Here is a 16,316-nt window from a genome sequence, read left to right on the forward strand (position 1 = left end):
GAAGACCATACCCTCACAACATAACACACAGAGAACACCACACCATGCTGCTTTGTATGTACTATACACGAAGGCACACATAGCTACTGTACAGGGAGAAAAGGTGAGGACACCATACCTTCACAAAGTAATACACACACAAACGAGCGCACACACACACACACACACAAAGCCACAAACACACCACGTTGTTCTAAGGACATGGTATTAGATGACACAAACAGCCTCTATGTGTGGCTGTTATTCTCAGAAATCTGGTCAACAATGTGTGAGGTTAGTAGCAGCTGGTTTCTGATACACAGACTTCCTCATACAAGATACTAACTAAACAGATATAAGTCACGACAATTCACTTTATTATGATTTAATTGTTGAATATTATTTTAAGCATTTTCCATAATGTGTGAGTACAGTAACACAGTGAACCAGTGTTCTGTTTTGCCATTGTTTTGCCACTTGCCAGTGAGGGAATAAACCTCAAATATTATCAGTTTTGTTCAGTTTTGAACGTAATTCACACTTCTTAACTCATTCAGTGCCACATGACGTCTAAGACGTCATGGCCTGAGCGCCCTGAGCGCCACGTGACGTCTAAAACGTCATGAAAAAAAAAATATATATATATATATATTTTTTTTCTTTTTCATTTTTTTTTTTTTGTTGAAAACAATCTTCAGAACCCAAGATATGATGATTTGAAGATTTGCTGCTCCATTCACTTCTTGTTTAACTTCTTACTGAAAAAGGCTGTATCTCAGCTCCTAAGCACTTTTTTTTACAATGAATTTTGGCTGTGGCACTCAGAACCAAACTGCCATAAATAAGAATGGCACTGAATGAGTTAAATTAACCCATTAATACCTGAAACGCATCTGTGTCACTTTAGATGTCTTTGGCTATTCAAAAATAGCAGATATACAAGCTCATAGCGCGGCACCGAGTGCCGCGCTATGAACTTGTAGATCTGCTATTTTTGAAAAATCGTGAAAAAAAAATGTTTAGATTTTTTTCCAAAAACTGTTAGGATTTAGATTTTTTTAAAGAATCGCCTCAGGTCTTAAAGGGTTAAAGATGACTTTTTTTTTGATGATCCCTCTCAGTGTCAGACTGTGACTACTTCTCGGTGGGAGTGGACCAGGAAACAGACCAGCCGTCAGACCTGGACAAGTCCTGCACCATCCCCAGGGGCAGCGACATCGGCCAGTCCTACCGACGCATGTTTCAGTCCAAGAGGCCCGCCTCCACCGCGGGCATCCCCTCCAACCCTGCCGCCATCGTGACTCCGGGCACGGCCACCATCCGACGCACGCCCTCGTCCAAGCCCAACCTCCGCCGGCCCCCGGGGAGCCTCGGCCTGGGCCCCATCCCCATCAAGCCCCCGATGATCCCCGTCAAGACGCCCACGGTGCCCGAGCACCCCGGGGGCTGGGGGCTGAGCGAGGCAAACGGCGACGGGGGAGTCCCCGCGCGGAGTCCGTTCAGCCCCCAGACCCCACTTTCGCCGCAGGGGCCATTCTCGTCCAAGGCGACCACGCCGACCTGGGAAAACGGAGGCCTGCTCCAGAGCCTCCAGGGCGGCGGGGTGAGCTCCGACCCTCCGACCCCGCCTCCGCAGCCCGGCGGCCGGGTGACAGAGTGGGAGCGTCAGCCCCTGCCGGAGGTGCTGGAGGAGATGGAATGCGGCGGAGGCGAGGTGGAGGATGTTCTGGTGGCCATCCGGCGAGGCGTTAAGCTCAAGAGGACGACGTCCAACGACCGGTCGGCGCCCAGGATCCACTGAGATGAGTGACGCGTGCCATTGGGTCGCCCGCGTCATCAGCCGTGAATTCGCCAATTGGATTGAAGTGAATGAGAAGTACGGACACAAAATGGCCACTACGAAATAGCTGCAAATGGTCAAAAGGGAAGTTGACTCAAGATGCTGATCAGGGGTCAGATTGGATATTTTGTCATTGATGGTTAAAGTGGTATTTCATTTTGGGGTAAAAAAAAAAACTAACAAAAACGTTCTTGCACACAACATGCCAGTGTAGTTTTAGAAAGAAATGCTATAGAAATAGATAAGGATATTGTTTGTCCTGGCTGCCCATGCTGATTTGTTTCTGCTGTCATATTGCTTTTGGCTTCTATTCTATGGGGACCAAGAAATAATCCTACAAAACATTATTTGACTTATTTGAAATTACCCAGGTTCCGATTTCACAAGAAAATGGAGGTTGACTATCCATGACGGTTTGTTGTTGTCACAGCTCTCCTCTTTTACCCTCCCGCTCATTCTCTCGTCTTCAGGAAAGGTGCCACAAGCCTTATAGCGCTGAAGCATTTTCTTGGTTGAGGTTGACTGTTCATGAAAATTCTGCTCCCAACGTGAAGTACCTCTTTTACGGTTAAATTAAGACCCCTGCTCCGTTCTTCAAGGCAACTTCGGCCGAGTGAACGAGCAAAGGAACAAGACTGACGTGTGTAAACGCTGTTGCCAACGGACGGACACCTGCACAAGAATATTGTTGTAGCAGATATGTTTAGATCAAAATATGACTACATGTTTCAGTGTCGTTTAGGAAAGTGGGGAAGATATGAGGGGAAAAATGATATGAGGGGGCTGGACAGAGGAGAAGGAATGAGTATTTTCAGAAGATCTTTATTTGTATGTACATATTTATATCTTGATGCGTTTGTATGTTTTGTTGTCACAGCTCTCCTCTTATACCCCTTCTACCCCCCATTCTCTCGTTTTCAGGAAAGGTGCCAAAAGCCTTAGTGCTGAATTTTACTTAAAATAACTTTTTATTTTGTTCAGTTTATGCTGAATCTTTTTCCTTCTTTTTTTCTGTGAAAACATATATAGGGTATTTCAAAGAGAGGATGTTTCAAGGACAATGAAAGAATGAAAAAGATGAGACTGAAGGAAAATGGAGATTGGGGAAAGAATTAACTTAGGAAGTATCTAATTACTATGTCGTGTAATGTTTGGGAGAGCGTCCTGTGACCCTTTCTATAGCAACAAAATACTTTTTCTACGGCATTTAAAACCACATAGTTAAGCCTGCATGCCCTAAAGGAGTTTACCCCAGTATAATAATCCTTGTGTCTCCTGGATTAGCATAATAAGAGAATACACAGACCTTAATAATCTACTAATAACCTACAGTACCAATACGAGCGGTAAACGAAGGAGGAACAGGGATTCTGTTGAGGAACTAGGAAGCCTTCAACCTGGGAGATCAACTTGCCTGTCGGTGTGAGTACATGAAGTTCATTGGCTACACGTTAAGAGTGAAATAGAACGACCCACCTATTTGTATGAATACATGAAGACGATTGGATAAAGAAGTGCAATGGATCAACCCACCTATTGGTGTGAATACGCAAAGATGATTGGCTAAACGTTAGAGTGAAATAGAACAACCCACCTCAGGTGTTGCCTACAGCATATAAGCCATTAGTTTTTAGCGTAGTTAGCTGTTAACTATTGGTTATCAAGCATTGACTGTTGGCAGTGGCCCTATTAACTTTGATATTAGCTATACAATATATAACTGTAGGCTTCAACCTCAAATCACCACTTCTAAAGCCAACGTGTATTTGGAAAGCACCAGAGCACTTTGTGCTTGGGAAAGTAATTAACATAATTATCCCTTTTTAATATCAGTTCTGATGACACATTGTGATTCTTCAGATTTCCATTCCACTTAGCTTGTAGCCTTCCTGGTACCCTAACGACTTGTTCCCTCCCGTCTCATCACACTGTACCATCAGTGACATGTCGCTAAAACATCACCCAAAAATCAACTAAAACTCTTCAAATATACTTCTAGTCCATGGTAGGGGTTGTTGCTACAGATTACTTGTTACTACTTGGCTGTAGTAATTGGAGTAATGTGGATTAGTGTATTGAACTATCATAGTGATGCATGTCCAGTGATGGTAGACTGTATATAGTAGGTTCCTGTGGACCTTATTATCAAGATCTAATTTCATTAGTTCAAAAGCTAAAGTGTTGGGACAGTAACTTGGATAAATGCTTTATTTCCAAAAGCATATATATCTGTTTTTGGGTGAAAACAGTTCCAGTCAGTGAAAACTCTTGTCTTTTGTCGTGCTTTTACTGACCATTCATCAGGTCGGCACCAAATTGTTTTGTGTGTCATTCAAGAGTCCAAATGTCTTTGTTATTGTTTCAACATGGTTTGAACATGTAGGCAGAAAAAGACCCACAAATCCAAAGTTGACAATCTGTACACTTTTTAATAAATTATAAAGTCAACGGTCAGAACATTAGTTAATTTTTTGTTCACTGTCCCAATACTTAGGAATGTAAATCATATTCTAGATTAAATGGAGAATAAAATGGTATATCTCTATTGAAATATACACCTAAATAACTGGAGAATCTAGCAGGTACAGTATACAGCATCCTAATGATATTTGTTTGGAATGATTTCTAGTCATATAATGTTCTAACTTGTGCTTGATTTATGCTCTGTCGTACAACAGTGTCGCACGCCGAAGATGGCAGGTCTACATTTGCAATGCCTCGCGAGCTTGCAGATCTGCTATTTTCTGCGTGCAACAACACCAACCGTACAGCGGAGTGCAAATTATGAATAAGTCCTAAACTTGTGCTTACTTGCAAGCAGATGCGGGACTGCCAAAATGTACAGTATGTATAACAAATGCAAGTCTGTATGTTACAGAGGCTTGCAGCACATACTGTAGTTAAGTACTGTACTGTATGCGTCTTGTAATGTTCAAGTGAAGAGCTCTATTTGAAGTCACTGTACATCACTGAGTAGCTCTAGAATACACAGGATCCAGAGGATGTCGTTATAAGCACAAAGCTTATACGACAGACTGTATGTGTATGAAATTCTAAGCATAGAATTTAACGTGTAACAAGAGCACATTTGCAAACTGATAATGGCTTGTAATGTTGATGTGGGATAGCAAGACTAGTTGACTTGTGTTACCTGGTTGCTGAGCTGGAATACAATTAGAACTCCCATTTTGATACTAATATTATAGTCCTTACTGTATTTATTTTATCGGTTCATTTCTCCTCTATTTAAAAAAAGGTTTTTATGCATTGTTATGCATTTTATTTGTGGTATAATATTGAGTAGGAGAAAAGTTTCAACTTCCCCCATCTGTCTCTGCCGGGCATTCAACATTTCAATTCACAAATCCTTAAGCATCTCTGATATAAATGCATGTCGTTGTTTATTTTTTGTATATTTTGTTCCCCCACTCGGTTAAAAGGGTTTAGTATTAACTGTTTACTGTACTGAAGTTATTTACGTCCCCCAAATGGAACCTCTCTTCTCCTTCAAACTACAATGTGTTGTAGAATGTCTGCTGGACTCTTGAGTCCCCATAGATCCCCAGGATGTGCTCTACCAGTAGGATCAATCCATTCTAATTCAGCGTCCGGCAGTTTGACACACCTGTATATGACGACTGAAGCCTGTCGGGTTTTATACCGCCCCTTCCCTTATTCCCAAACACATAGGTTTCGGAACACGCGTGTAGCTGATGCGATGACATGCATATGACGCTGAATGTTCAAAACCTGCGAGGAGATATGACTCTGTGTGTATACTATCAATAGTCTGGGTGGTCCCAATCCAATCACTGGGGTTGTTATAGTGATTTCCAGCAGTATAAACGGGTATAATACTGTATGTAACGACTTTGGCAATGTGGCCTAGTCTGGTTACAGCTATAACACCCGCAAACGCCTGATTTATAGGGGTTACGGGTGATTTATACTTTCAGTAGTTGCACATCAGCGTCACACGCCAAATATAGCTCGGGCCTAACAGCCATTTGTCCTGTTGCAGTGTCCCCTGAGCAAGGCATTGAACACCTTCATTGCAGGTCTCCCTACATGAGTAGATGAGCTAAATGTCAATTTGACTGATTCTCCCAATTCTAATTGAGAAGGTAAATTGAAGGTAAAGCAGTTGATCCAGATTGCGAGCTCAACCCAAAAATCACTCATCCAACCCCAGTGTGTGTAGGGGGCCATTTTGTCCCGGAGCTGTAAGTAATGGCTGCTGTTGGTGTGTTTTGATTTGAGTTTATTTTTTTCCTGACCTAAAGCTTTTGATGTTGAGACGAGTTGCCAAATTTTCTGTATGCTAAATGGTTATGAAGGTTATCTAGGTTTGATGTTTTAAATCTTGGTTTGATAAAAAAAAAAAAAGACTCACGGTGCTGTTGTCCTCAGACACTTGATTTGACCCCTCTCCTGTTCTCTATATCAGGGTTTCATTCCAAAACACCATGTATCCATTTAGGCAAAGAAAGAAATTAGCTACTGTATAATGTTCATTGTAAACATTTTCAAAAAATGCAGATGCTTACTTTCTTTCCCAATATTATTTTATAAGCACGGTTGTTAATATGTCTAATAAATCATATTCAGTGGTTCATTTTCTACCCAGCAAGTATTATTACCCATTTCTTCCCCAAATGGTGGAAATCACATTTTGAAATGAAACTCTTTAGCTTCAATTTACTTCCCCTAAGTTGTCCCAGTCTGACATTGGTTACTTTTGCACTGCAGGGCAAATGAAGGGACTTGTGTATAGGCAAGGATTTGTAATACAAGATCATGACCACTAAAGATGCAACAGAGCAGGAAGAAACAAATTGTATTGTGGGCAATGTGATATCAAAATCACGAGCAGTCACAAGAACATTTACGTTGGAAATTGTAAAAATGGACCCTGGGTCCATTCTTACACAGGCCATTAAAGACGTCTGCAAAGACGAGAAGTACCAGCTAAGGGTGAAAGGCCCAGTGAAACCTCCATCGCCAGTATCAATGTGTGTTAATTGAACCACTTAAACCCTATGTATTACACTGAGCAGAGTACCCCAGGGGTCTATGCTAGCTTTGCTCATTATTTCCCTCTACTCCAAATGTCTGAAAATAGCCGATCTACAAGCTCACAACGCACCACAATGCAACGCATTGTGAGCTTGTTGATGAACTATTCTTGCCGAATGTTTTCCCAATTGTATGCTAGGGTTCAAGTGGTTAATGGTGTATGAATGGCATTTGAGGAAAACCAATTGACAATAACAGGAAACACAGTATTAACTTCTCAACAAACCACACCAAATCTGTCAAATGTCTACACTGGGAAATGAGACATTTGTTTCTATAGAAGTATGCCCATTTTAAAAAGTGTTCAAACACAAGTCTGAAGTAATTGAAGATCCTTCTGATATATCCCCAGTATACCTTGCCTATTAGGAGTCTTGCTGACAAGGATAGAACCCTGTTGTTGGACTGAGCTGACCTCTTTCTTTACCTCTGGCACTTGATACTCTTGTATGCTTTATTGTTGAGGTCCTGAAATCTGACCGTCTCCTATTTTCTATGTACCCGTTGTTTCAGCTAAAAATAAAGATGTAGCATAAAATGTGTCTAATGAAGTAAGTGTGTGTGTTTGTTTCACTTAATACACCTGAGTGCAGATGGTGTGCGCTGAGCAGCTAGTAGCCCCGCTCCAGGACCTCTTCAACCTCTTCCTGAGGCAGGGAAGGGTGCTTCAACTCTGGAAAACCTCCTGCATTGTCCCAGTACCCAAGAAGGGACTCCTCGGTGACTCACAGGCCAGTTGCTCTGATAGCATGTCATGAGAAGATCTTCAAGCAACTGGTCCTGTAGCACCTTAAAGACCGGGTGAAATGGCATTTTTTGGGTCATTTTATTTTGAAGTTTGTCTGGTGCTTCCTATGGTGCTTCCCTGTGTTCTTTGGCGCTTCCTTTGGTGCTTCCGTGTTATCTATGGTGCTTCCCTGTCTTCTATGGTGCTTCCCTGTTTTCTATGGTGCTTCCTATGGCGCTTCCCTGTCATCTATGGTGCTTCCTATGGTGCTTAATGCTTTTGTGTGATGCTGGAGTATGATCAAGTAGGGCGTTCATTAAGAAAAAACAAAAAAAGGTAAAATCTGGAGATTTCTGCCCGACAGCATCGTTATCTATTAGTAGCCTAATGTGACTGAGCCATGAACCCAGGGTTTGTCCAGTGTGGGCAACAATGGCAGCTTTGTGCCAACATGTGCACACAGTTAGAGGCTGTGTTAAATATACTGTACGACAGGACACGACAGTGTGCTAAAATAGGGCTTAAGACAGTGGTTAAAGGGCAAGACCACTTGGGTTGTGTAAAACAGTGGTTCTCAATCTTTTTCATGTCAAGGACCCCCACAATGATATGTATTTGGCTGCGGAACCCCCATCTCAGAAATATTTTGTGCCAGGGATTAAAAAGAAATAGCAGATCCACAAGCTCATAGCACGGCCCTCGGTGCCGCGCTATGAGCTTGTAGATCTGCTATTTTTGAATAGCCTAAGTATAAAATATGGTTAAAGTCGTTAAAATGATTGTGACGCTATATTAACTCATTTAGCTGGGGATCCCCTGAGGTACCCCCCAAGGACCCTTGGGGGTCCCTGGACCCCACTTTGAGAACCAACGGTGTAAAACACATTTCCTTGGATCTGGACTTCTGGTGACTAGTCCTTCTAATATGTGAGGGGGCCGTGTTTTTTCAATTACGAGTTTTTATCACAATATGGTTCCTTTGTGAATTCTTATTGAGTGGCAGTTTAGCGGTTGTATTGTTATTTTACATTAAATACCATTAAACACCAGTCAGTGTCTGTTGATGTAGTTAGTAAATAGGATTCACTACAGTAACTCTGCCTGACTCAACACAAAGCACATCATGATTATGGGAGATTTGGTAATATAGTCTGGTGTCTAGTGACCTCTAGTGGTTTTTGTGGGTCATTGCATGGAATTGGGTGTATACTTTTTTTTTTTTTTGCATGCAAGTTCCTAAGTTGTTTGGAAATGCATCAGTCAGCCCACACAAATACAGACGGAAGAAAAGGTAAGCTTTTAAATCGTCTCTGTCGTGTGGAAACCTAATGCCCAAAAATGATACGTTGCTAGAGCAGGGATTTGAACTTGTAACCGTCTGCTTATCAGGCACTTTACCCATTGAGCTAAGGCCATGGCTTCCCTCTCTACCAACACAGTGGCTCTCAATAATGTTCATGTCAATGGACCCACAAATTTATGTATAAAGATGTAGTGCCAGGGGCCCCGATAAGAAAGATTTATATTTAAAACCTTTAAAAAGTATTCAACGTTTTTTGAGAAATTTTTTTTTGTCAGCGGCGAGAATCAAACCTATAACCTACTGGTTTGGAGTCAGGCTCATAGCCCAGTGAGCCACTGCGCCTTGCCTCAAATTAAAGGCCAAATGGATAATGACAGAAAAGCCAGAGGCTTGTTTAGACAAAATAAACCATAGACAAAATATTATGCTGTTAAGATTTTTTTTTTTTTTTTTTTTTTTTTTTTTTTTGTTGTTCGTCAAAGTGGAATGAAGACCACGTCACAGACAGGCAATCGATAGATCAGTGTGTAAGACACTGCCTATATAAGACAGAGGCTGTGGGTTCAAATCCTACTCACTCTTTACCATGAACTTTTCCTTTACAAGGAAAGGTTCAGGGTAAGGAGTGAGTGAGGTTTGAACTCACACACCCACAAACCCTTAAAAGCAACAAAGAAAGCAGTGAATTTCAGCCGGTACTGATGGCCTAGCGGACTAAATTCAAGCCACAAGGACTGGCATTGCCAGGACTAGTCGAAATAAGTCACGCTGGGTACCGAAGATCATCTCAACCATGCGTGAGCGGGGTGGGCGTGGGGGATTATTCCCCTGTGGTTTCCAGACAATAAAGCGGAGGGGTTATATAAAAAATATAAACGGGCAGCTGAAATATTACAGAAAGATTGAGGGAGGAAGGGGTGGAGCTACAGAAAGGAAGGGGTGGAGCAAGAGAGGAAGGGGTGGAGCAAGAGAGGAAAGGGTGGAGCTAGAGGGGTGAAGCAGGTGAGAGGAAGGGGTGGAGCAAGAGAGGGGTGGAGCAAGGAAGAGGAAAATTACTAGTTAATACTGAGAGAAGACACAACAAAACTACTATATATATATATATATATATTAGTAGTAGTATAGGGCAATTGAACCCCATGCTGGTAAACCAGGAGTCCATACCAGTGTGTTTTATACACCTAAAGAAGTACTTTCTTACTTAGCACTGCAATGTAGAGTAAAAGTATTGGCACCAAAGCTTTTGAAAATAGCAGATCTGCTATTTTCAAATAGCCAAAGTTTATATAGGGCTGAAGTGGTTAATAATCAAAATCTACAAAGTAACTACATTTTTCAAATAATTGTAGTGGAGTAAAAGTTCAATATTTGTATCTGAGATGGAAATACTCAAGTAATGATGTTTCTGTCTTTAACGTCCTGCAATGTGTAGTGTAGGACAGTGCAAGCTGTTGCCCCTCTCCTAAACTCACTGCTGATATAGAGTGATAAACTAAACAGTTTGCATCACACCCAGTGGTGGAGTATGTATATGTACTTACCTCTGCCTAATAGGGTGTCCATAATGATGTACCAAAGGAATATCACTTATCCCCGTCTGTTTCAAGATCCTTGTGATCAGTGGTGGAAACTGGAAAGTAACTAAGTACTCAACATTTTTACTTCTACATCTCAGAGGCAAATATTATACTTTTACTTCACTACAATTATTGAAAACTTGAGTTATTGCAAAATATACACTAATCACTTCAGCAAAATAGCCGATCTATAGATCGGCTATTTTCAAAAGATTGTTTATAAATGGGACATTTCTGCATAAGGGCGCGCTCCCACCGCACTTTTATTTTACCTCTGGGGCAGAATCTGCAAATGCGTGGATTCCTGGTCTTGCGGATTTTTTCCAAGAATCCACGCATTTGCATTGACTGATTCTGCCCCAGAGGTAAAATAAAAGTGCGGTGGGAGCGCGCCCTAATGAGTACTTCCTACTTTGGTACACTTGTACTCAAGTACATTCTGAATTTCTGACTTTAACTTGTAACAGAGTACATTGATACGTCCATGTTGTTTAGGGAGTCAGTCACACTCTACAGATGTGAAAGGGAAAAGTCATTCAGTATAATTCATTAGTAGGGCCTATTGTTAAACTGTCAGTCCATCCACTCCCATGTTATGAGATTTAGAAAAATAATTCTAGCTCAGATTTCTTATTTTTTTGCTGATAAGGAGCTTGTCTCAAAAAGAGCCAATCTACAAGCTCACTGCACTGGATCTGCCAAAATACGGACTGCAGTGGCGTACCCACCATAGAGGCAAGGACCCAACTCAAATTTACCCTCCCCTAGAAAATAAACAGGCGGAAAAAAAATCTCGCCTGCCTTAAATGTAATTCCTGGGAACGCCACTGACGGACTGTGGGCCTAATTTCTTTAGTATCCAATTTGATTGACTGATCATAACGTTACAGCCAATACCTTTAATTATGTTGATGGACTGGCGTTATAGTCTGAGTACAACACTGGTTGAAACATCACCCCTGCAATTGCAAAGTATATCAAAAGCTGCAGACCCAATGCTCCAGTATTGAATTTGTATTTATTGTGGGTAATCTATTTGAGAACAGCAACATTTATTGCATACACGTCAATAAATGCAATATGGCGGCAGTGGTGGAAACTGGAAAGTAACTGTGAACATTTACGTAAGTACCATTTTTAGCAAATGTCATAGCCCTGAAACATGACTGTCATCATGTGAACCATGGCTACTCAGTACTTCTACTCCACTATCTCAGAGGCAAATATTATACTTTTACTCCACTACAATTATTTGAAAACTTTAGTTACTTTGTAGATTTGGATTATTATTACAGAACATACATTAACATCATGAGCTTGTAGATCTGCTATTTTCAAAGGATTTCTGCATAATGAGTACATTTTGAATTCCGGACATTTACTTGTCACAGAGTATTTCTGTATTGATACTTTTTTTCCACCGATGATTAAATAAAGCTATTTTATTAGTTCGTCATATTATCATAATGGAGGCTACCAAGAGACCTGAATGAATTGCCGTCTGATATGATGTGAAAGCGATTGGATAATGTAATGTTTTAAACCATAGTAGTATGTTACCCTAGACTAGAGCCAATCTGGGAACCCATCGCCAAGGAAAAACAGCGCCCTCTGCTGTTTTTTACTCTTTCACTAAACGGAGAGCAGAATCTGTTCTTGAGATTGATTGATTGATGTAGTTTATTTAGAAAGACATGAGAATAGTACATGACAGTACATAACAGTACATGGAAGTACAAATTCACAATACAAGGTCTACTAAACTGGAAACCCTCATTAAGCATTACGCTTGTTTAAGATGAGGACCCCATGCACACAAATCATGATGAGAGATTACCCTAGAGCAGGGGTCCGGCGTCCGGGACCCCTAGGGGGTCCTCATAGTACTACAGGGGGTCCGCCAATTCTATGTGAGATCGAACATTTTCTCTCTGTTTTTTGTACACTAACCACTTGAACCTAAAATAGCCGATCTACAAGCTCGCCTCATCAGCTTGTAGATCTCCTATGTTTGGTGCTGTAGAAGGCAAAAAATGTGGGGTGAAAACGATTCACCTATGCTATGGAATAAAACGTATTGGACGTTAAGTCAGTCAGTAAAAAATGAGGTTAATGTTACATTATCGGCTACCAGCGTGGCTCGTGGCAAATAGTAATGCTTTGATCATCTCACAGAATGAATACTTAGAGTAGGCCTATGTTATATGGTAGTCGTAGAGTATATGCTGCAAGCAGACTCAGAACACAGTTGGCTCGGGCAAGAACTATCCCGTTCTCCCTGTGCGTGTGGTTTTCTGTGATTGGCCGCAGCGTCATCATGAAGGCAGTCTCTACACTCAGCACAAGAATATGGAATATCATTCTTGTGTAGAGACGCTGCCTTCATGATCTGATCGTGGGTTTTCAAACTCCACTCACTCTGAAGCACTAGCCAAAACCAACACTGAAAGCAGTGAGAATCAGCCAGTACTATAGCGAAGCGGACTAAGTCAGAGTCATTCAGGCCTAGTACACCCGAGTTGCTACCGCCTGCCGTACTAAGTGCCGCGGGTTCGAATCCTGATTTGTCCCATAGTCAGAGTCACCAAGCCTAGCAGACCTCGATTGCTACCGCTTGCCGTACTAAGTTCAAATCCAGATATGTCCCATGAAGCCAGGTACTGAAGATCGTCTCAACCATGCGTGAGCGGGTTGGGCTCGGGGGGTTATTCCCCGGGCTTTCCAGACAATAAAGCGGAGGGGTTATAGAAAAAAATCATAGAAAAAAATCATAAACGGGCAGCTGAAATTTTACAGAAAGACGAAAACTGACATTTACTGACATAACATCACTCAATATGTATTGTAGCCTACTCTTTACAAGTAAAAGTCCGTAATTCAGGTAAAAGTAAGTACTGGCATCAAAATGTAGGCCTACTTAAAAGTACTAGTATGCAGAATAACCGTGTGTAAAAGGCTTTTGAAAATAGCAGATCTACAAGCTCGTGATGCATTGTGAGCTTGTAGATCTGCTATTTTCAAATAGCCAAAGTTTATATAGGTGTGTGTGTTGCTACTAACGTGGCACACATCATCCACCAGGGGGCAGTACATTGGTACCAGATGGGTTGGGTCCCAGAACACCGCAAGTGTCGTGGATTTGGACTCTTTGATCTGACCTCTGTGACCCCTGACCTCCAGGGATCAAGGGTCACAGAGGCACGCAAGCCTCCACGCCACGATGTAGAGGGAGGGTCTGTCATTTTAGATGTTAACCACTTTAACCCAGGGCTGCCAACATTGGACTGTCAGAATCCAGGAGATTGGTTGGGGGCGTGGCTAGCGGGGGTCTTGGGGTCCTGGGTCCTCCCCCCGATTTTTTAAAACAGAGTAGATGTAATTTCCTGTGTTTTGGTGAATTTTGGGAGTTTGATACTTTTATCAGGCTTGCTTTACTAGCATTGGAAAATAATGTGTACAATTTCATCCATTAAAAAAGTAGGCCTACAGAAATTGATTTGATGACTGAAGTAATGTAAGACCCATCTTTAATAATAACCATTCATTACATAAAAGTTAATATCTCTGTATTATAGCATGCACTGACCACACCCCCGAACCGGGGGGTCTGGGGGTCCTCCCCCATAAACTTTTTAACATAGTAGATGTAATTTCCTGTGTTCTGGTGAATTTTGGGAGTTTGATACCAAATCCAGTAGAAAACCAGAAGAAATGACGATCCAGAAGAAGTGTCAGGAGACATGGTCAAAAACCAGGAGACTCATGCGGGATCCAGGAGTGTTGGCAGCCCTGCTTTAACCATTATACTTTGGCAATTCAAAAATAGCAGATCTACAAGAGTGTATGAGCTTGTAGATCTGCAATTTTTGAAAAATCATATGCATTTTTTGCAAATCTTTGAATACATATATATTTTTAAAGCGAACATTTGTAACTCAAATCTTTGCATCTGGGGGATTATAGATTTTTGAAAACACTTTATGTTGCTATAATCAGTGGTTCTCAAACTTTTTTATGTCAAGGACCCCCAAAATGATATGTATTTGGTAACGGGCCGACATTTCAAAATATGTTAACTAATACTATATAATAGAAGATATATTATAATATATGACATATAATAGAAGATATATGATAACTAATACAATATAACAGAAGATATATGATAACTAATATAATAGAAGGGTTTGCTATGTTAAAATAGTGGTGGTTATAATATGTTGTTGCTAGGGTCTAATAAGCAGTTCCTAGGTTCCACTGAAAGAAAGTCCAAAGAGGACAAATGGTTTAGAGTTGGAGGCTAGTGGGTTTCATGGGAGTTGTACACGTTTAAAACCTTAACACAACATTCTCACAAGTACGGTCATGGATTTAGATGGATAGTGAACATTTTTCAAGCACTGGTATCAAACCAGCAATCTTCCACTTGCAAATCACACACAATTATTCCCTATGAGGCTTCAATGATACTGGTGACAACAAAATATTTAAGCACATAGGAATAAGACGCAAAATAAAAGCTCTGGTTTCAACCTAGGAACCTAGTGCTTACAAATCAGACGTTATCACTAAGGCTAAAACGAATCAGAGCTTAAAGTAGTAGTTCACCCCCAAAAAAATCTTATTTTCCCTCAATTACACACCCCATGAAGCCTTGAATTCATGGAGATTGTTTTGTTTTTGTCGCATTCCAGAGACAATAATTTGATGACTGGCTGGAAGATGCTACTGTCTCTGGTAGGAGACTCTGCAAGAGAAATTATCATCAAATTATTGGCACAGGAATGCGACAAAAACAAAAAAATCTCCATGAATTCAAGGCCTCATGGGGTGTGTAATTGATAGAAAATAAGTATTTTTTGGGGTGAACTACTCCTTAAGAAATGTACATATTAAGCAAAGCATTTTTTAATTTAACAATAGTTTTTTGTATTTTTGTTTTTCACATTATTAGTTTGGTTTCCGTGAGGCATTTCTTTAAATCATTTATTTATTTGTGTTAGATTTAAATAAAAAATATACTGTCTTAGCCTCTATGGCATGGACCACATGCATCGTCAGCAGGTACTTGGCTAGATATCGAGCGTATACTGCACATGGCCAGCAAGGAAGACATACTTCATCATGTGCTCCATGAGAGAGAAGTTGACAAGTTAATGTCACCTTCCTTCAAAAAAGGTGTAAGAGAAGTGTAGGAAGAATGACGTCTACCAAATGCCATCTGTTCAATTGTCTTCGGCCCAGTTGGCAGAAACCACTTCCAAGAGTGCTGCAGAAGAGCTGTTACAGCCTGAAAGGCCCACATAACTTTCACTCAGGATCCCATTGAATATGGGGGCCTGTCAGTGTCCACATGCATTTCCAATGCTGATCCATGCATCGGTTTTGCATTGCATGACTGTATAATATGCATCCCACCGGGATGCCCAATCACATTATAGAGCTGCACCGACATGTAACCGCTGGTTACATGTGTGCTTGGATGAGAAGGTGCGAGATAGACCTTGACCTGACCTTTAACACGTGAGATTGACTGGCAATTGAAAATGGAAAGCCCCCCAAAAAGAGGTATTACACATCATTGTAGGACAAGCGGGTCAAAAGTAACATTTTCGAGATGGTGTTTGGTGGCCATTTTTGGATTATGCAAATGACCAGAGGTGCCCAAAGTTGCCATTAAGGTCAACCAAACTAAAATTGTTCCAGGTCCCCATATGAATACAAATCAACAACGAAAAACTTCATAGTAAAGAAGTAAAAGAACATTTCTTGGTTCATGAAATGCCAAAGGATGAATTAACCTGCTTGCCAGGT

The 16,316-nt window shown here is 41.1% G+C and overlaps 2 protein-coding genes across 2 annotated transcripts in view; both read left to right on the forward strand.

Annotated features, from left to right (window-relative positions):
• Positions 1–1,796, forward strand: part of LOC308094547 (protein MTSS 1-like) — a 70,508-nt gene extending 68,712 nt beyond the window's left edge. The window contains exon 15 of the mRNA XM_080441271.1: positions 1,101–1,796. Coding sequence (XP_080297397.1) covers positions 1,101–1,780 — 680 coding nt within the window. The 3' untranslated portion in view covers positions 1,781–1,796. The remainder of the gene's footprint in view (positions 1–1,100) is intronic.
• carmil1 (capping protein regulator and myosin 1 linker 1) overlaps positions 1–16,316 on the forward strand; it is a 361,807-nt gene that overhangs the window by 146,874 nt on the left and 198,617 nt on the right. The window lies entirely within an intron of this gene.

The sequence above is a fragment of the Gymnoscopelus braueri genome, assembly GCF_963280865.1.
Source record: "Gymnoscopelus braueri genome assembly, chromosome: 11".
Taxonomy (NCBI): domain Eukaryota; kingdom Metazoa; phylum Chordata; class Actinopteri; order Myctophiformes; family Myctophidae; genus Gymnoscopelus; species Gymnoscopelus braueri.